This window comes from Saimiri boliviensis, chromosome 12, assembly GCF_048565385.1.
Source record: "Saimiri boliviensis isolate mSaiBol1 chromosome 12, mSaiBol1.pri, whole genome shotgun sequence".
In the NCBI taxonomy this organism is placed as follows: domain Eukaryota; kingdom Metazoa; phylum Chordata; class Mammalia; order Primates; family Cebidae; genus Saimiri; species Saimiri boliviensis.
In genome coordinates, this window is record NC_133460.1 from 108841702 (window position 1) to 108861601 (window position 19900).

The window sequence follows — 19900 nt, forward strand, 5'->3', positions numbered from 1 at the left end:
TACCCATAATTCCACAAGAGAAAAGTGTAGGTCCTTGACTCATCTTCTTTGGCGTGTGCTGAAAACAACCAGAAAAGCTATTCACTCTTCAAGTCATAGGAAGCATGTTTGCACTGACTCTGTACTGATCCCTTCTAAAGTCATAATAAAAGGGTGACCGTCCTTTGCCAATGTCACATCAGGGAAAGGAGGAAAAGGTATTCAAAGATAAAACATCTGCACAGAACTAGGCCCACACGTTTTTGTCCCAAGTCTCCAGTGAGGTAAGGAGTCCATTGAGTTAACGGGCTTCTAAAACACACAGAAAGCCCCAGGACCTCTGACACGAGGGGATTTTTCTACACGAGTGAGGTGGAGGCAGCCCAGGGACGGGGTGGATGGTAAACAGTGGAACAAGCTTCCGTGAGCTGGGCTGAGAAGAGACCAAGAGAGGAGGGAACCTCCCTGGGGACATGAAGAACCTCAAGTAGGGAGCAGGGGGCCCCAGGTCACACTCCAAGACCCCTCCCTTCCAGATTCAGGGACAACAGCTCTCCCGCTCTGGTGAGAAGCATGGGGAGAGCTCGGGAGGCCTGGCCTCTGCTCTGCAGGCTGCTTTGTGGCTACATCAAGGCCCCCTCAGGCATTTTCTCTGAACTGAAACAGAAACTCAAGGGTTGTATTTGGTCTCCACATAGCAGCTCTGGCTTTTGAACTCCTTGGTACCGTAGTTCCACAGTGGCTTCCCTTTCCACCGTCAACACCTTACGTCTTCCCTGATGCCCCATGCTACCCTCAATCGAACCCTATGGCCATTGGGCAGAAAACAGGCCAACAAGGCCCCGAAGAACCCCAAATCCAGGGCACTTGCTCCATGGCTACACAGTGAGCTGCGTGTGGAATATTCTGGGGGTTTCTCATGCTAGGTGACACCCAGGTCAAGAGGCTTGCTCTGTCCTCTCATGAGCCAGAGCCCCAGGAAGCTGCTCGGTCTCAAGTGCTCCGAGGCTCCCTCACTCGCTCTCTCAGTGGGCACAGGCTGGTGATTCTCTCTGTGCGGGCTATGCTAGGGCTGATCGTGCAATGGTGAAAGCAGCTCTCAGCCCTAGAGAAATCAGCCTGTCACAGAAGGCTCTAACTTCTGAAAGGAACCCCCAACACTCCCCATCAAAATGACATGAACAGACAAGGCTTCTGGGAAGTAGGCAAGGGCCCAGGTCCTGGCTCTTTAAGGCCTGGCAGGAGGCTGACTAGGAACGGCTGGCCCATCCAGCTAAGAGGGGGCAGGCACCTGGCACCAGCTCCCTCACCCCATCCCCATCTGCCCAATCTGGGGACCTCTGCACCAGGTCAACAGTGTGTTCATCCCACAGGGTTACCAACAGTGCATTGTGCCCAACCTGGGGACACAGAGGTAGAGAGGGATCACTCTTTATGGAAGATAGTCACAAACCACGGGGAGATGGGGGCTGGAGGGAACGTCAAGGGAAGCGTGCTGGGATGAGGGTGGAGGTCGGGGTAGCCTCCTGCAGGGAATGCCTAGACTGTGCTGAAGAACCGCAGGAGCTTACAGGGCTGAAGGGGAAATGGGGCAGTCTCCTACAGGTCACCCTCCTCAGTTTAAAATGATCCAAACAATACCATTAGGCCAGGTCACCCTCCTGGATTCCACAGCGACGTAACCATTCCCTCTACCGCCATCTGTGGGAATATCTGGAAAGAATTCAAAACGGCTACACCTGCTTCCCCCCATCCCCTCCACACGATCCCAGCTAAGAGGTGCAGCTGAGACCATACCATAGTCATCCCATGGACAGTGGGTGACACGTGCATGAGAGCCTGCTGCTGGGGCTGCCTGCATAGTGGAGAGCTCAGCCGGTGGATGCCAGGCAGGCCCCCGACTCTCAGGCTCAGAGAGGGAAGGCGGGCCGGGGCCTCACTTGCCAAGGGAGGCAGTTCCCAGTACTAAGCAAGCACCTGGGTGCAAGGAAAACACCCCCTGGGAAACCCCGGTGGCCCCAGCCCTGCACCTGCCAGGTGGGCAAAGGCAACCCAGGCTGGGAGCCCGCAGAGGCCACACCAGGATGGGGGCTGGGGAGAGCAGAAGACAGCAGGAACACTGGCGCACCCTGTGCGCTTCACTGGCATGCGTGGAGGAGGGTTTGGGGTTTTCCACACCGACGCAGGAAGCCACAGACTGAGCTGCCCCAAGTCTGGCCAGCAGAACAGTGCTTGCTGGCCGCCTCTCACCAAGCCGGCTTGTTCTCGATCAAAGGGGATCTCAGGGCCCTCCTGACCCAGGCCCTCACAAGGAACGTTGCCAGAGATGCTGGGGTCGGTCTGCCTGCTGAGGCAGCACTGGCCCAGCACACAGAGCACCCTAGGCACTCGCTGATACTCGACTTGCTCATTCTTTCATTTAATGAGGACTTGTCGGCATCCGCTGCAGGTCCCCAGAGTGGCCTGTCATTTCCAACCTGGAAAACACACTCCTCGACACCCCACCACTGGCCCTGATCCCAGCGCTGCCAGCCCCAGTAACACCCCTCCTAACCGCTCTTATAGCCTGTGCCCTCGGCCCCCATTCCCCACCCTCCACCCAGAGCCCAGATCGGACCACACCATTCTGTTCCACCAACTTCCCACTGCAACCAGAATCAAATCCAGCCGCTACCTCTCCTCCACAGCCTACATGGCCCCATACGAGCCAACCGGAGTGCCCCCAACCTTGCTCCGGCCCTCCCCGCCTCACTCACTCCACCCAGTGGGGCCAGGCCAGTCAGTGCCATCTCAGGGGCTTTGTGCTGGGATCGTCACGCAGCAGGCTCTGCACTGTTCCTGTCCCGCAGCCTCCTCAGTGGCCTTCCCGGATCATCCTAGCTAAAGTAGTGCCTCCTGCCACATGCTTCTCTCTCCCATCGCCTCGATTAATGAACACGGTAGGTACTGGAACATGTGTTCCTCTACTGATCCTCTGCTCCATGGGAACGGAAGTTTCTCGAGAAAGGAGGGCTGTCTTGGTTCCAACATCCCAGCAGACAGCAGGTACCACTGCCACAGTCGCCTGCCAGTGCCAGCCTCAGTCCTGCGGCCACACCCCCAGTGGATGGCAGGCAATGGAAATGGATGTTCACTGGGCAGAAGCTACTGCCTCCCAAAATCGCTGGCCTTGTGCCAAGTCAAATCTCAGTGGGGAAGAGGTGAGAGGCCAGCCTGAGTCAGAGCTGCCTGCAGGCCGGCCTGGCCTCCGCATGTGGTCTCCAACACTCTACCTAAGGGTTCCCGGAAACTAGCAATGGTGCACACCTTTCCAACACGCAGGAACGACGTCTCCATATCCCCATCCCAGGTGAGCCAACTGCCTGCCCCTCGCACTCAACAGATGAAGCCACAGCCCAGGGGTGCAGCCCCCTATTGTCATCAGCACCCCAATTTTGAACTGGGGTATCTTCATGCGAACTGGATCGTGTCTTAGTGGGACTGTCAGCCAACGTGCCTCTACCTCTCCTGGTCCCAGGCTGGGCCCAGAACTCAGGCCTGGCTGACCAGACACTGGCTCCATGGCTGACTCCTGACCACAGGGCTGGGGCTGATTAGCCCAGCAGCAAGGCCCTGAGCCTGCCCGTGCGCACCCATTCCAAACTGCTCCCAGCCACTCCAGCCCTGCCCTTTCTGAGGCCCAACTTGCCCCCCTCCTCTCTAGCCCTGCAAGCTCTCCCTGTGCTCCAGAAAGTTCTCTTTTGGGGTGAGTGAGCTGGAGATGGCCTCTGGAGCTGACAAAGGAGGAACCCTGACTGATTTTATGCTTGACCTCGAGACCAGACCAGGGCCCGTGTCTTGCTTTCTGAGCCCCCATCTGTGAGGCTAAGCCAGCGGCGGCCAGGCCAGAACGTCATGTACCAACAGCTTCCCAGGGCACCAGGCCCAGCACACCCTGACCAGTGGCAGGTCTCCCTGGTCCAACTCCACAGGGGCAAAGCAGCAGATGTCCCGCCTGGCTCTGGGTTAGCCAGGGCGTTTCTCCCCCGGATACCAGTACAGGCTAACATTCCCACTGGTGTGTGCCGTTCCTACAGCCGGCCTTTCCAGGCCTTTGAACCTCCGGCACCCACAGTGGGGAGAATGAGCCCATCCCCGAGTGCAGGCCCAGCAGGCCCGAGAGAAACTCGGCCCTCTGAGGTTTCCCAAGACACTCAGTGTCTGCACGCGGCGAGCGCCCGAGCCCTAGCTGAGGTCTGCAGTGAAATCAGACCACAGCGCGTTCCCCTTTGTCTCCCACTGTGAAGCCTCTGTTCCCAAGCCCACCCCGGGGCAGGGCCTCATCTCTCTGAGACTCCTCAGATGACGAGAGAAGGTTTTTGGAATTAGATCCTCGTAGGAAAGGCAAAAGCTGGAAATCAAATGGAGGCTTCAGGGCCATCTGTCTGACTAAAGAAAGCAGCCCTGGCTTAAATAAAGACACAATTAAGGCTCCAAATGAGGAACTGGCCCTGCAGAAAATGCCAGGCCACAACCACGGTTCTTCATAACTTTCCTCTGCACGTTATCAGCTAAAGCAATCAAGTGGCCTTTTTCATCTCCTGACGTGGCATCACAGGGGCCACAGCGTGACAGGGGGAAGCTCGCACTCATGCCCTGCAGGGGAACGAGCAGGACACCCACACTTCCAAAATGGAACCCCGCAACACTGTGGCAGCCGAAAGCAAAAAGGAGATCCAGGCCTGAGACTAGAACCAGAAGCCGAGCGAGGAACAGCGCCTTCAGGCGAAGGCTCTCAAAATGCTGATGGAGATCCAGTGGCCCTGACTCCCGGGACTCCGGGGTGAGCCAAAGCATGGGCAGGCCCCTTGGTATCTCTACCTGCCCAGGGTGAAGGGCATCAGGCTGCCCGGGACCCTGTGCACTCCTGAGCTCTAACTTCAGGCTGGCCTTGGGCCTGCCAGGGATCACGGCTGGGGCTGTGAGCGCAAAGGGCCAACTTAGCATGGCCCAAAGTATGAAGAACCCCAGTGCCCAGGCAACTGGTGCAAGCCCCGACATGGCCACTAACTCCTCAGATGAGGAAAGTCATTTAAGCCCTGGCATCCTCATCTGACAAGTGCAGAAGGAAGTGCTTTTCTATCTACCAGATCAGCCCCTCCAAAAGACCAGCGTCGATTGCTATGGGGAAAGTCAGGCCTCCTGGAGCCACACACTGCCCTCTGCCCAGGGGCAGCCAGCCGTCAGCTCCCTTCAGTCTTCAGCCTTGAGGGAGGATGGGCGACTGGCTGCAGAGAGAACGGGCCTGGCCAAGGGAGGTGGTCACTCTGGAAACAAGGGAACAGGCCCTTGGCCCGAGTGTGGGCGTGCGGGAGGGAGCACAGTGCTCCAAGGTCAAACGTCTGGGCTGCCTTCCAGGGAGCAGCTCATGTCAGAACACTGGAAGGAAGAGCCCACTCGGCAGAGGACAGCACCGGGCAGAGTGGGGAAAGGGGAACTGGCCCCAGCCATGGCTGCCGGCAGTGCAAGCAAGGCCAGGGTCACAGGCACAGCCTGAGCCTCAGGGCCTTCTCTCCCTGGCAGGTGGGCCCTGTGCTGGGAAAGGCAAAATGCTGAGCACTGGGCCTTTTCTCCCTTTTTTCCTACACCTTTGAGAAAGAGACAGCTGTGTTATCAGCATTTAGTTTTTTTTAAACGGGGGGAACCAGAGGACCATGGTATGAACCCCCAAGAAGGCAGGGAGGGAGACCATGTTCCCAGGCCCCTCAACTGGCCTCAGGGTTGGCCACGAGCTCCTCCCCCAGTGCCACATGACACCCAGGGTTGCGAAGTCCCTGCGACTTTCCTGCCTCTGTGACTGAGGCCCGACTCTGGGGACCCAGGGTGAGCTGCGCCTCTGGGGCCTGCTCCCGTAAGGCCAAAGTGCCCGTCCTGACCAGTCCTGGCCTCCCGCACGGTCATGTTTTCTTTCTAAATCTGAAACCTTCAACTGTTATCTACTTAGTCTGATTAGAAAACAAAAGGCAAATTATTTTCCATCGTTCCTATTGTTATCTTGATGGTATTTACAGGGGGATGATGTTACCCATTTAGGAAGCTAAAGCAAAACCCCGTCCACTTCCTCTGAACCTGTGCTGGCTGTTCAAAGCAAATGCTAGCATCAGCTGATCTCACATTCTGTCCTGCGGATGTCATCACTAGACTGAGATTATTTTCGGTATTTCTTCGGTTATTTACATCGTGTGTCTCTCCCCAAGGCCTGGAGGGGCTCCAAGGTGATCACAGCCTCTGGAACAGGGCCCATGCAAGAAGGTGCTGGGGAAGCAGACAGGGCCGGAACTTGAAATCTGTGACCAGGGCAGCCCCTCCCTGGGCTCTTTGAGTCCCAGTTTTCCGTCTGTATAATAGGGTAGAAATGGGGACACCCCTGCCCCGCAGCAGGCGGCGTGAGGCTCAAGGACGGGGAGTAAGCACTTGGGCCTCTGAAAGCGCCCTCCTGATCATACAGTTTGGAGGTATGTCCCCTCCAAATCTCATGCTGAAATGTATCCCCCAGTGCTGGAGGTGGGGCCTGGTGGGGTGTTTGGGTCATGGAGGCAGATCCCCAGTGAGTGGCTCAGCGCCATCCCCATGGTAATCAGGGAGTTCTCACTCTTCTGGTTCATGTGAGGGCTGGTAGTTTCACGGGTCTGGCACCTTGTCACTTCCCTCCTGCTCCCTCTCTCCCCTGTGACAGACCTATGTTCCCTTCACCTTTTGCCATGACTGGAAGCTTCCTGAGTCCTCACTAGAAACAGATGCAGATGCCGTACTTCTTACACAGCCTGCAGAACCATCGGCCAAGTGAACCTCTTTTCTTTATAAGTTACCCCGCCTTGGGTATTCCTTATAGCAACACGATACGGACTAATACACTTCCCAGGACCCTGAGCACAGCCGCACCCCGACACCCTCCTGCCGGCCCACACTGCACGGCAGGCAGCATGAGCTGGGCCGGGCCAGGTGCTGACACTCACTCAGTGTGTTCTGAGTGCATCGGCAAAGGGAGCAGCAAGAAGGCCCCTCTTCGGCAGGGCTGCTCCCCACAACGGACCTCTCATCTGGGGCCAAGGGAGGAGAAGAGGAGGAGGAGGACCACAGATGGGCCCGAAGCACCGCACACTGGGTGGTTCTGGGCCGGACAGGCCAGTAACAAAACGCAGCGAAAGGCGGCTTTCCGACAAGGCCAGGGAGAGTTCAGGAAGAAGGCACAGATTCTAACCTGGGAGGCAGCAAGAGAGCACGTGGTGGAATCCCTTCCAGCAAAGCAGCCTGCTGTCCCCTGACCACTGTCCTTTTCTGAGAAGATGAGTTTTCCTTCCCTGGCTAGGGCTGGGAGGCCGTGCTCCTCCTGGCAGGGCTCAGGCCACATCTCTTGGCAGAGCACCTCAGCTAACCTTGCGCCCACATGTCCTGGAAGCAGCTCTGAAGCCAACACCAGGCAGACCCACCTCGAGAAGGGATCAGGCAGAGAGGCGGCCACTGCAGCCAACAGCACAGCTGGGCCCGGGCAGGGCTCCTCCTTCGGGCCCTCCAGTGGCTCCTCAGCCTTGAGGTCACCTCTTTTTGGTTAGTCACCTCTAGTCACACCCACTCCGTTGTGACAGCAGCCAGACAGTAAGACAAAGGAGAAAGCAGCACCAGGCCCCAGGAGCCGCACGCTCGTCCATCCACAAACATCCGCTGAGCACCTGCCACGCGCTGGGCCCCGCGCATCCCGCCATAAGCGAGCGAGGCAGCCCTGCCTTCACACGGCTCCCCTGCTAGTACAAGGACTCGGTCAAGACCCACAGGGCCATGTTTAAAAGTGCTAAGTGCCTAAGAGGGAGGAGGACAGGAAGAGGGGCAGGTGTGTGGGGATAAGGGTAGGCGCTGGGGTGGGACTGTCCTGGAGGTGGAGAGGTCAGGGAGGGAGGGAGGGAGGGAGGGAGGGAGGGAGGGAGTCCTGCTGCGGGGAGGCCGCTCCAGGCCAAGGAAAAAGTACAAAGGCCTGAGGCAGGCGCACGCTCGGCATGTTGGAACAGGGAGGCCAGTGGGGACTGAGCAGAGTGAGGAGGCAGAGTGCCAGGGATGGGGTCAGAGCGGTCACAGGGACAAGAGTACATGGGGCCACGTGCATCCTAGGAAGGACCGGGTGTCTGCTGAGCATGCAGGGCAAAGCCAGTGGAAGGTTCTCCAGAGGAGGACAGCTCTGACTGCGACTCTCTCTGGCTGCTGGGTGGAGAAGAGGTTAAAAAGAGTCAGAGGCAGGGAGGGGGCCAGTTACCACAAGAATCCAGGCGGGAAGACAGCAGGCGGAACCAGGGTGGCGGCAGTGGGGCTGGTGAGAAGTAACCTCGTTCCACGGTAGACGTGAACTGGAAAGGCGGGGTGGTGGCAGAAGCACTGAATGGTCACGGCAGCTCTACTCCCGGGTTCAGGGACCGAGGCTGCCATCGAGCAAACACAGCTCAGGTGCCTGCTGTCTGCCCTGCCCCGGCAGGGCTGGGCAACAAGCAGGAGCACAGCTGGGTCCCTATCCTTGCAACTGGGGGCGACACCCCGTAGCCACCTCACCGGCTGAGGCCCACGAGCAGAGTGGCACCAGTGCCACGCCTGGGAAGGGCTGGAGAGACCTGACAGGGAGGGCCGCCGAGACTGGCGTCCAGATCCCAGGCAGCCGGCCCAGGGGGTGGGGCCGGAGGGAGGGGAGGCGGAGCCGGGGAGCCAGCTCCAGGTTGCAGCTGCCTCCTGAGGCTGGGCCCAACGGTGTCTAAGCCACTTCTCACCCTTCAAGGCCAAATCAAGTGTCCCTGCTCTGCAAGGCTTTCCCTGGAGTGCTACAGCCAGGCCGGCCCTGCTGCCCTCCACGCCCTGGGCTGCCCACGGCCTCAGCTGGAGCTCTTATTCCTGGGATCCTCAAGTGTCGCTGTATTCACAGCTCTCCAGACACCCTCCCTCTAGACCCAGAGCTTCTCAGGGGTGAGGAAGGCACGGCCTGGCTCCGTCTCAGCCTATTCCCTCCAGCCTAGTGCTCAGCACACGGAAGGCGCTCTGTGAGGCCTGTGCAAAGAACACAGATCTCGGTGGCTTTCCCACGCTCCTGCCACAGCCAGAGACCTCGGTCTATCTGCCCGAGGCCTGGTTTCATTGGCATGAGACAGGGGAAGGGGGCCCACCAACGAGGCTTAGCGTGGGTCCTCAGGAGGGCCTATGAAGGGTGCCAGGAGGGGTCCTGGGCGAGGTGACCCTGGCAGTTGGCCCCTTTCTGACCACAGAAGCTGCGGAGAGTTCCAAAGACTGGCCCATCTGTGAAACTCGCCCACAAGACCGCTTATGACTGAGCGTGACTTCTCACCCGCTCCGTGCCCACTCGCATCTGAGGAACGGGGCCTGGAAGGACAGGTCTGCCGACCAGGTTCAGCTGTTGGAGGTGGCTTTGCTCACGGTCTCAGACAGCCAAGTTACCTCCCTCTCTGCCCTATCCACCACAAGGTCAGGGTGGTCCAGGCTGAACCATCTCTGGCAGAGGGTAGCTGCTGCCACAGCCCACACAGCCTTCCCCATCTCCTCCCACTCTCCATGTTCCCAGGCAGCAGCTCTTGGGCAGCACCACCCCAGAGCTTATCTGGGCCCCCATTCAGGGAACCACCCTCCTCTGGAAACCACCTCCCTTAAGGGGTGGAGACCGGCAGCAACCACGCTTGCTGCTCTTTAGCAGCGGATGGTCTCCCCTCCTCATTCACCAGGTGACCTCAAATCTCAGCTGAGCTCCTTCCTTCCAGCGAGTTCTCAGTCAAGGTCTGCTCCTGTGCCCTGTGGCCCTGTGGCCCCAGCCCGGGACACCTCACGGAGCTTTGCTCTTGGGGGCTCTGGACACAGTTTGCTAAACCTGGCTGCTCAGTCCACAGCCCTATCTGTACATCAGGCCTCAAAAATGGTCAGGGAAAGCAGGTCCTCACCAGTTCAGGGCTGAAGGTCGCGCATGCGATGGAGTCCGCTCCCCGGGTGCTGAGGCTTTCACTTAGGATCATCACCATGATAAGGACCTCAGGTGCTGGGCTCCATCCCAGGGTGGGCATGAGCCATCTTCACTTGGGCAGATTTGGGATGCGTACCTCCTGAATTGATGTCAGCAGAAACGGCTTCCCACTGGCCACATCCCCTTGGGGTGGGACCTTCTGGGAAATGGCCAAGTGTGGTCAACTCCCTGGAAAGGCAAAAGAAACGCAGAAAGATTCAGGACTAAGGAAGACCGGGGCCTTGAGAGTCACCCCTCCCATGGTCCTGGAAACCCCATGGAACTGGAACCACCTCTCTGCTAAAGAAGATGCACTCTGGGAGAGTCACTAAGGCCCAGAGTTACCTTCTCAGAGGCCCCGCATCCCTGCCATGCCAGCCTTGGGCTGCCTCATTTGTAAAATGGCCTGATGGGCAGAACAGATTGGGGTCCAGCGACATGATACCTTGAAGATCTATCTCAGGGTCTGGGTGGCTAACAATCCCCTGTCCCTGCAGTGTCCTCAAGTCATGTGACATCCTAGCACTGAGGTGGCTTGCCAGGCAGCTTCAGCACACACCAGGAGGCACTAAAGCAGGCCAAGGGTCGGAACACGCCTCATCCCCGCATCCAACGCCAAAGAAGTCGGCCCTCAGGCAGCCAAGTGGCAGCAGGGGACTGGCAGTCAGCATGCTGGCTCCCTTCCCTATCTAGTTATGAACAGAAGCTACTGGAACAATCAGGAGGGTCCATTTAAAAAGGCATACATTTGGCTGGGCGTGGTGGCTCATGTCTGTAATCCCAGCACTTTGGGAGGCCGAGGCAGGTGGATCACCTGAGGTCAGGAGTTCGAGACCAGCCTGGTCAACATGGTAAAACCCCATCTCCACTAAAAATACAAAACAATTAGCTGGGCGTGGTGGTGTGCGCCTATAATTGCAGCTACTGGGGAGGCTGAGGCAGGAGAGTCGCTTGAACCCAGGAGGCAGAGGTTGCAGTGAGCCGAGAACGCGCCACTGTACTCCTGCTTGGGCAACAAGAGTGAAACTCCGTGTCCCCCCTCCCCCCAAAAAAGGCATACATTTCTTGTCCTTGGAGGTGCCACATTTCAACATCAACATCTTTGCAACACTGGGGGGCCTTCAGAGCTTTGTCATCTTCCCCAGAATGAACTCAACTAAGTAGGCTTCCAGCAGTGATGGGACCCACTCTGCATCGCCATTCTGCACAGGCCATCCACTTCCCCTCTCCGATAATCCGCCATCATTTCCCAGCAAGCAAATGAAGAAAGAGCACACAGCCTTTGGTTCGGGTTTGAAAAATCCCTCCTTACAAACTCATGTCTCTGATTCTATTTCCCCATGCGGCTAAACCTTCAAAGAAAGTCACACAGATAGAAGGAATCTGAAGATCACCATCGGAAAGTAAGAAATGACCATGATAATAGTATCAAACAGAAAAGAGCTCCTAATCTGTCATCAGAAACAAACTGTTCAACACAGGAAAATGTTTTAGAATCTGCTGCTGTGTAAAAATTAATTGCACCCTGGTATTTACTTGCTGTCCAGATTGTAAATCATATTTTCCTGTTTACTTCGATTAGACTTTACAGTGGGTGTTATTGAAATTGCTCAATTACAGGCCAGCTGGCAAGCCACAGGAAAATTACCTTCTACTGTTCTTCGAAAACAAGGTTCATCCAAAGTGCAAAAGCAGGGAAGGGGAGGAGGGAAATCAATACATGTTCCAAGGCTTGACTGTTCAGGAAGGGCACCCAGGGGAATCTGAGGATTCCCAGGTCGCACTGAGAGACCTGATGCACAGGCTCAATACCACATTGATGCCGGAGTGACATGCTCTCACTAAGTGTGATCTGCTCAAGGAAAGAATTTCAGACCACTCCTCCAAGTTCTGGCCAGGCAGCTGAGCCAGAAACGCCTGTCAGCAACCACTGCAGGCTTAGCTCTGGAACAGGCCAGAGAGGTGCTCCTGGACTTGCCTTTCAAAGGAGCCTTTTGTGCCTCCTCGGTGGTGGAGGCCTAATGGCGGCCGTCATCTCTCTGCATGTGAGCCCCAATTCAGTTCTAGGGCAGCCAGTCATTGGCACAAGGCCTGGGAGGTGAGCTGCCTGTTCCCTCCTCCCCCATTTCCATCCTCTCTAGGAAGCCAGATGGGCTCAGCAGCTACAGGCTCAGGTCCTGAGTCAAGCACAACCGGATTGGAATCCCAGCTCCTGAAATATATGGCTTGAGGGGGCTTTGCCAAGTTACTCTCTGAGCCTCAGTTTCCCTCTCTATAAAACAGGGAAAATGGTGCCTGCCTCACCAGGTTACTGTATCTGATGAAAACAGCGCCCAAGTCCTCCGCTCAGTGCCCCGCTCACGTGGGTGAGTGCTCAATCAACAGCAGCTACTGCTAGCAGTTTCATGGGGGAGGCTGGGAGTCCGGATCCTCTTCCCAGCCACAGATGTCCAAGCAGCCATCCTCTCCAATGTGTTTAGAGGGAAACAAACTAAATTCCATCAACAAGGGCCTGGCTATCTGATGGTCCATCCTTCTGAGGAAGGAAGAGGAGGCCAGTAAGAATGAGACTGTGGAAGTCTATCGCCATGGGAACATATCAGCCCATCCAGATACAGCTCCACGTGAAGCAGGAAGCCAGACGGAGGCAAAGATGGAGCAACCCAGCTCTCTCCAGCTCCATTCCCAGCAGAGTCCAGACAAGGAGCCAGGGCTCAGAGAGGCAGCAGAAGCACCAGAAGCGCCTGGGTAACTGGGCGGTCAGCACACACGCTAGGCCTGGAAAGGAGAAGGCAGGTGTGGCACAATGCCTGCCCTGGGGGTCTCAGAGAGTACAGTGACCCAGGCACCACATTCCTGAGGCAGGCAGAAGGGGACGTGATGTCGGACGTGGGTCTTAAAGACTCTTTCGCACGGCGGGGCGGGGGGGGGGGGGGGGGGCGGGGGGGGCGCCAAAGATCTTGGGCACTGTAAGAGCCCAAGAATGGGGACAACCTAGATGCCTACAAACTGGGGAAATGGTTAAATGAATGTTATGTAAGGAAATACCATGTGGCCTTCAAAACTATTTTAATGAGGCAGTTCAAACTGCGGATATAAAACAATCTCCGAGAAATGCCATAATGTGACAAAGCAAGAAGACTGAGGCCACCAGCCTGAGTGACAGAGTGACTCTCCGCCTCAAAAAAAGAAAAAAGAGGGAGTCCAGCATGGTCCCACACGGCGGGTGCCTTGAGAAGGGTACGACAGTTCCAGAGGGGAACTGCGACCGGCCCCCTGTGCGGTTTGAATATTCCAGCCCACGCCGGCCCATGGTACTTTTAGTTCTTAAAAAACAGGCAAGATTTCATCAGGAAGGGCAGGGCACCCAGGCAGAGGGAAGGGTGTAAGCCAGGCGTGGCCGACAGCCCGGACTCAGAGTATGGGAACGATGAGCATGCCAGTGGCTGGCACACAGGGCACAGAGAGGGCACAGCAACAGAATGGGAGCCAGAGACAGACTCAAACCAGACCCAGGGCTCTGAATGCCACACTCAAAGGAGACGTTATCATGCAGCTGTGGGGGCTCCCAAAGGAGGTTAGAAGCTGGAGGTGGCTGCTTCGGTCTGTTGGGAGAGCAATTTTTTCTGAACCCTTTGCAACACCTACCACAATCCCTCGCATACCCTAACAGCTCAATACACATCTCTGGGATCAAGCTAAATTACAGCGACATCTGAAATGATCTGGGCATATTCTCAGAATTTGTGAGGCGAATCCAGACCAACACAGCCCAGCATGCTCTGGAATTTCCTGGGATTCCTATGATCTACAGCCCCGGCCTAGCCAATCTCACTGGGGAATGCCAGGACCAGGCCAGAGACTTACAGCCCAGTCTGCAAACAGGGTCAGGGTCTTTCCGAAGAGAAGACAGGGGCGGGGGTGCTATGGCCATGAAAAAGATAATAACTGGGTGATCCCACAGGGGGCAAAGCCCTCCCAGAGGCCACCTCTGGGGCACAGACCTTGCTGTGGTCTAGTGGGTTTTCTCTTAACCTATATCAAGAAAAACTTCTATCTACTGAGCACCTACTATGTACCAGGTGCTTTACACACATTAGCTACAAGCCAGGTTCGATTAGCCCCATTTTACAGCCATATATAGCAATTCGCCCAGTCCAGGTTCAAAGCTGGGATCTGAACCCTGGTGGGCCAGCACGTAGGTCTGCACTGCCCACCAGTGCCTCGCCTCTCCATTCCCGCAAAAAACCCTTCAAATGCCCAAACTACCCACAAGAGTTCTTAGCACTTATTCCAGAGAGATTAAGATTTACATTCACACGAAACCCACACACAAATGTTCGTAATAGCTCTTTATTCATAAGAGCCAAAACCAGGAAATACTCCAGAGGCCCTTCACTGGGTGAATAATTAAACAAGTGTGGCAGGGACAGCCACACTGTGGAATACTACCCACCAATAAAAAGGAACCAACCAGAGACACACGCAGCAACATGGATGAGCCTCCAGAGACTCGGGCAGGGTGAAAGAGCCAGTCCCCAAAGGCTTACTATTCTAGGAGTCCGTTTATGTCCCTTTCTTCAAATGACAAAATTACCGAATGAGCGAAGAGATGAATGGCTGTCAGGGGTTGGGGCGGGGTCGTGGGAGCAGGAGGGAAGCGGACGTGGCTTTGAAAAGGCAGCAGGAGGGATCCTTGGAGACGGAGATGTTCTGTGTCTCGACTGAGTATGTGACAATTTTCTGCTTGTGACACTGCATGAGTCTGGCAAGATGTTACCGTTAGGGGGCAGTTGAGTGGGGGGTATGCGAGATTTCTCTGTATTATTTCCTGTAACTGCATGCGTGTAACATGATCTCAACATAAAAAATGTAAATAAACCCCAATCTATGCATTTATCAAAATTCATAGAACTAAATACCAAAAGACTGGATTATGCTATTTATAAAATTTTAAAACTTTTTTTAAAGCCCACTGATTATAGCAGGGAGACCATGTGCAAGGGGAGGTGGGGGGAGTGGGTGTGTGCTGTGGAATTTGGCAGCCCTGGTCTTCGCCTTCAAATCAGTTGGCTTTAGTTTCCTCATCTTTACAATGAGGGCGAGGCTGGTCACAGTGGCTCACACCAGTAATCCCAGCATTTGAGAAGCTGAGGCAAGAGGACTGCTCGAGGCCAGGGGTTCAAGACCAGCCTAGGCAACACAGCAAGACCCCTGTCTCTACAAAAAGCAGAAACTAAAATAATTAGCCAGGCATGGAAGTGTATGCCTGTAGTCCCAGCTGCTTGGAAGTCTGAGGCAAGATTGCTTGAGCCCTAGAGTCTGAGGTTACAAATGAGCTGTGATCATGCTACTGCACTCCAGCCTGGGTGACAGAGGGAGGCCTAATTATTTCAAAAGAAATTATTAGGCTGGGCTCGGTGGCTCACACCTGTAATCCCAGCACTTTGGTAGACTGAGGTGAGTGGATCACTTGAAGTCAGGAGTTAAAGACCAGCCTGGCCAACATGGTGAAACCACATCTCTTACTAAAAATACAAAAATCAGCTGCACGTGGTGGTGCATACCTGTAATCCCAACTACTCAGGAGGCTGAGGCAGGAGAAACACTTGAAGTTGGGAAGTGGAGACTGCAGTGAGCCAAGACCACACCACCGTACTCCAGCCGGGGCAAGAGAGGGACACCCTGTCTCAAAAAACCATCATTAATTAATTAAATAAACACAATGGGGATAATACCTTTGCCCTCGGGCTGCTGATCTAAATAAGAAAATGCACATGAGAGAGCTCAGCACAGAGAAGGCCAGGCACTGGTGTCCTTCCCCTTTGCACAAGTAGCCAGCAGGTGGGTGCTTCTCACAGGCCTCGTCCTCACACCTCTGCAGCGGCTTTCCTTGCCGTGTATTTAGTCTCATACTGTCACATCCCAGTCCTCAAGTTCACCTCCTGCCTCTCCCCTGTGACTCCCCGGGAAGTGCTCATGAGAGCGGGCCTCCAGCCTGCCTCCACTGGGGCTACCTAGTATCTGCCAAAGGAGGGCTCGATGAGGGTCTCCCCTTGGCTGGCACCCCAACCTGATCACGGGGACATAGTGCTCTGGCTCAACCCCAGGAGCCTCTACTCAGTGACTCATCTTCACCAGGATTTCCACTGAAAAGAGCAAAAGGCAAAGTCAGACTTTCCACTGATCCGTGATCCCACTTCCCTGACTACCTTGATGCTCCCTGGGTGCAGACACGGTGGCAGAGGGCCCCTGCCCACCTCCCAAGTCCTCACCCCAAGAGTGTATCTGCCTAGGAACAGCCCCGAACTCACCAGCATTGTGCCCAAAGCAAGGTCAATGCGTGGGAGGGCACACACAGGCCCAGAGCCCATCTCCACCCCCACGAGCCCCACACAGCCACACTTCCAGCCATAGCCCTCCACCCTCACCTCCATTCCCACCTCCACCCTCACCTCCATTCCCACCTCCACCCTCACCTCCATTCCCACCTCCACCCTCACCTCCATTCCCACCTCCACCCTCACCTCCATTCCCACCTCCACCCTCACCTCCATTCCCACCTCCACCCTCACCTCCATTCCCACCTCCACCCTCACCTCCATTCCCACCTCCACCCTCACCTCCATTCCCACCTCCCTGGGCGTCGACCACAGCTAGGTTCTTCTCAGCTGATCCTCTCACATTCCTATGAATAGGCATTATTGTTGGTAGTACGCATATTTTCCAGATGGGAAGACTGAGGCTCCATGAAAAGAAATCAAGTAATTTGTCCAACATCCTACAGCCAGCAGGGGCAAGGCCAGCACTCAAATCCAGGCCTTCCTCCCCAGGCCGCTCCGTCTCTGACACCACAGAAACAGGGGGACAGCTTTGCTCTCGCACAACTCCTTGCTAACACAAACTTTCTTGCTTTTGTTCTACGGTCTTCAATGTGTCTTCCTTTGTTTGCAGCCCTTGAACACAGCTGTCTGGTATCTCCGTGGCCTGGGACTCTCGGCTTCCAGCAAGTGGGAGCCCCACCTACCTCATCCACTTCAAAAGAGGATTGCATGCTAATGAATTAATACTTATGAGAAAGTGCTGCAAACTCTACAATCCTATATAAATCTTAAGAAGATTAGAGGAGTTTACCAAATGCCCTGTAATGCATTTTGAAGGGCTATCCCTTAAAAGAAACTGACCATACTGGACATCATCAAGACAAACTTTTCCTTCTTCCAGCATCTTTAGCCCGTACTTACTACTTGCACACATTAGTTTCACAGCTAATTTTACCGCCTTAAAAACAGGACTCAGATCAAAACCTAAACATGAACTTAGCCACTGACAGGGATTTTCCTGATGGCTCGCGGAAGTCACTGCTCTCAGAGCTTCCATTTTCCCCTCCCATTAAGCAAAGGAAATGGGAGGGAAGAGGCAATCCCACAGGTCTTCTGCGAAGGCCCTGTGTACTTTTAAACTTTCATAGCTTCAGTTGTTGGTGTGACAAAAGCAACCTGTAGACGGAATACAGAAGCAAGTGTATGAGCGTCTGGGGAAGTGTGCTGCTCGGTGGGTCACGTTGTCTCCCGACAAATTCTGTGACAACTCAAAAGTGCGAGGAGGGTTCTGAGGGAGCGGAATGCTATAGTCAAGCTTCATCTCCACCAAGACAAAGGGTTTTAATCTGCTTGGGGGCGCTTCTGCTTGCTGATTTTATATAATAACTAAACCATCTGCATCTAAAGGATAAAAGTTGAAAGCTGCCTAAGAACTTTATACAGGGCCTCTACTTTCCCAGACTAAGCTGATATCGGAAAGAGAGTCTGGTGTTCCAACCAGAGGACAGGGCCCGCAAACGTGCAGCTTCCATACCACAGGGAACGTTTCAACAACTCCCACAGCCCGGGGGCCCGTATCTTCAGGTCCCACTGAGAAGCAACTACCAGACCTGCCAGCAGCACCTTCCACATACAGAAAAGGAGAAGCGAAGAAAACCTCTTTTGTCAATACTCTGCTAGTTCTATTAGCAAAAATGACAGGTGACACAGAGCCTGCCTTTTAATGTAGCATGAGGAAAATATTAGCCATAGCAACAGTGCCAGGACCTGTGCTTACTGCATCCTCAGAGTATCCCTATCAGAGGCAGCTACTGTTATCCCATTTTACAGAGGGGGAAATTGAGGCCTGGGCCCAAGGTCACCCGGTTGTGAACGAGGCACAGACTCGACCCGCATCTACTGAACTCCAAAGTCTTTGTATTAATCCCTGGACTCCACTACTCCAGGAACTGTAAGTTTCACTGTAATTATCCATTAAGTACTTGATTTGTCAGCTAAATGACCAAATGCCAAAGCAGACACTAACTTTGCAATACACACACTCTCTAATATAGCCCATCCCGAGGTGGCCCAGCCAAACAACAACCTTCTGGAACTGATGTTGAAAGATGGCACGAGGGCTTCCACTGCAGGCAGGAAAAATGGGCAGATGACGAGTATCTCGGAGAGGGTACAAGTGGGACAGGAAGCTGTCACTTTCCATCCTTAACGGCATGGAGGTGCAGCCACACTGGGTCACCTGCAGAAGGTGAAGTGTCTCCCAGGAAGCTCAGGTGCTCCGGGGCCTGCAGGGAGTCACAGTGACGTCTTGCAACCCCAGCTGGAACCTGTATCCATCTGTCCCTCTCTCCCCAGGCCCTGTGCCTCCTGCCTCTGCCTCTGCCACAGCCACCCTGCCCTTCTCTCAAAGTTCATTCCTAGGTTGTTTGTGGGGAGCCCTCTCCCCCCCCTCCATGTGTGCGGCCTAGGTGTGGACCTCCCTCAGTCATCCTGTGGCCTCAGCACAGAGCCTGCCCCCTGCCCACAGCAGCAGCCTGACTGCTATCTACCTGCTAAGCCAGTATGACAGCAGGAGCACTGAACTGGAGTCCACGCTCAGCCCAGCTCAGGCCCAGAGGAGCTGCAGGGCCCTGGCTGAGCTTTGTATCTTTGCTCAGCTTTCTGCCTTAGTAACATGTGAGAAGTTACCCTTGTGCCCACCTCAGTTGTAAGTGAAGGAGGTAATGCCCTATAAGGTGGGGGCACTACAAAAATATCCCTAGAAGCACTGAAATCCTTAGGCAGGCACAATTCCTAGCAGAGCATAGGCCCTTATTAAATGCTCATAAACTGGATAAGAACATCTCGCCTTCGCAGCTACAGCATTAGCTTCTAGGGGCCAAGAAAATGCTTTTGAGTCCTCCAAGTACCTTGCTCCTGCAACCGGGCTGGTGGGCGTTTCAGGGCAAGTGAGACTGGCTGGCTGCAAGCATGAGGCACCTGCTGACCTTAGACAGAAAGGGCATCCTCTGTCCTCCCTCATCCCTCTCTCCACAGGAAGGTACGTCCTTGGAGGTACTTTCCTCAGTGACTGGGGCTAAAACATTCCCCAAACTAGTCCTTCAAGTAATCAAAGGCCGCCAAAGGCCGCACTCGGGGAAGGGCTGGGAGTCGCACTACACAGCTTGAAAGAGACCCGACCTATGCCCCCGGCTGAACAAAGTGCCCCAGCCTCCCCTATGCGTCTCCTTAATGAAATGGAAAAAAACAAAACAAGACAAAACAGTAAAATGAGCTGAACCACATCGGAACTCTGTTCTCCTGGACTTTTCAGAGACTCTCACAATGCTGTAGGGATTTTCTGCTTTTTAAAGCCAATAACATTTCAAGAGGAGGGGGAGGAATGACATTCTTCAGGGACACAGTGCTGAGAGCCCAAGCCAATCTGAGCGCGGGAATGAGACGGCCATGTCGGTTCTTGAAACCGAAGCCAAGTGCACGCATGACTTGTCAAGAGTTCGTTTATCAATGAAAAATAACCGACAGATGAGTTGCCTATCAGCACTCCTGTAATTCTCACTACTGTTCATGTCATTTAACC

General features: G+C 54.9%; 1 protein-coding gene across 5 annotated transcripts in view; it reads right to left on the reverse strand.

Annotated features, from left to right (window-relative positions):
- FAM53B (family with sequence similarity 53 member B) overlaps nt 1-19900 on the reverse strand; it is a 119872-nt gene that overhangs the window by 71986 nt on the left and 27986 nt on the right. For 3 of the 5 annotated variants that reach the window (XM_039465025.2, XM_039465023.2, XM_074383053.1), the window contains exons 2-3: nt 9939-10186; nt 4-58 (exon numbers count right to left, since the gene is read on the reverse strand). In XM_039465025.2, the coding sequence (XP_039320959.1) occupies nt 4-58; nt 9939-10058 (175 nt within the window). In that variant the 5' untranslated portion in view covers nt 10059-10186. The other 2 variants (XM_039465024.2, XM_039465026.2) reach the window with 2 other exon arrangements.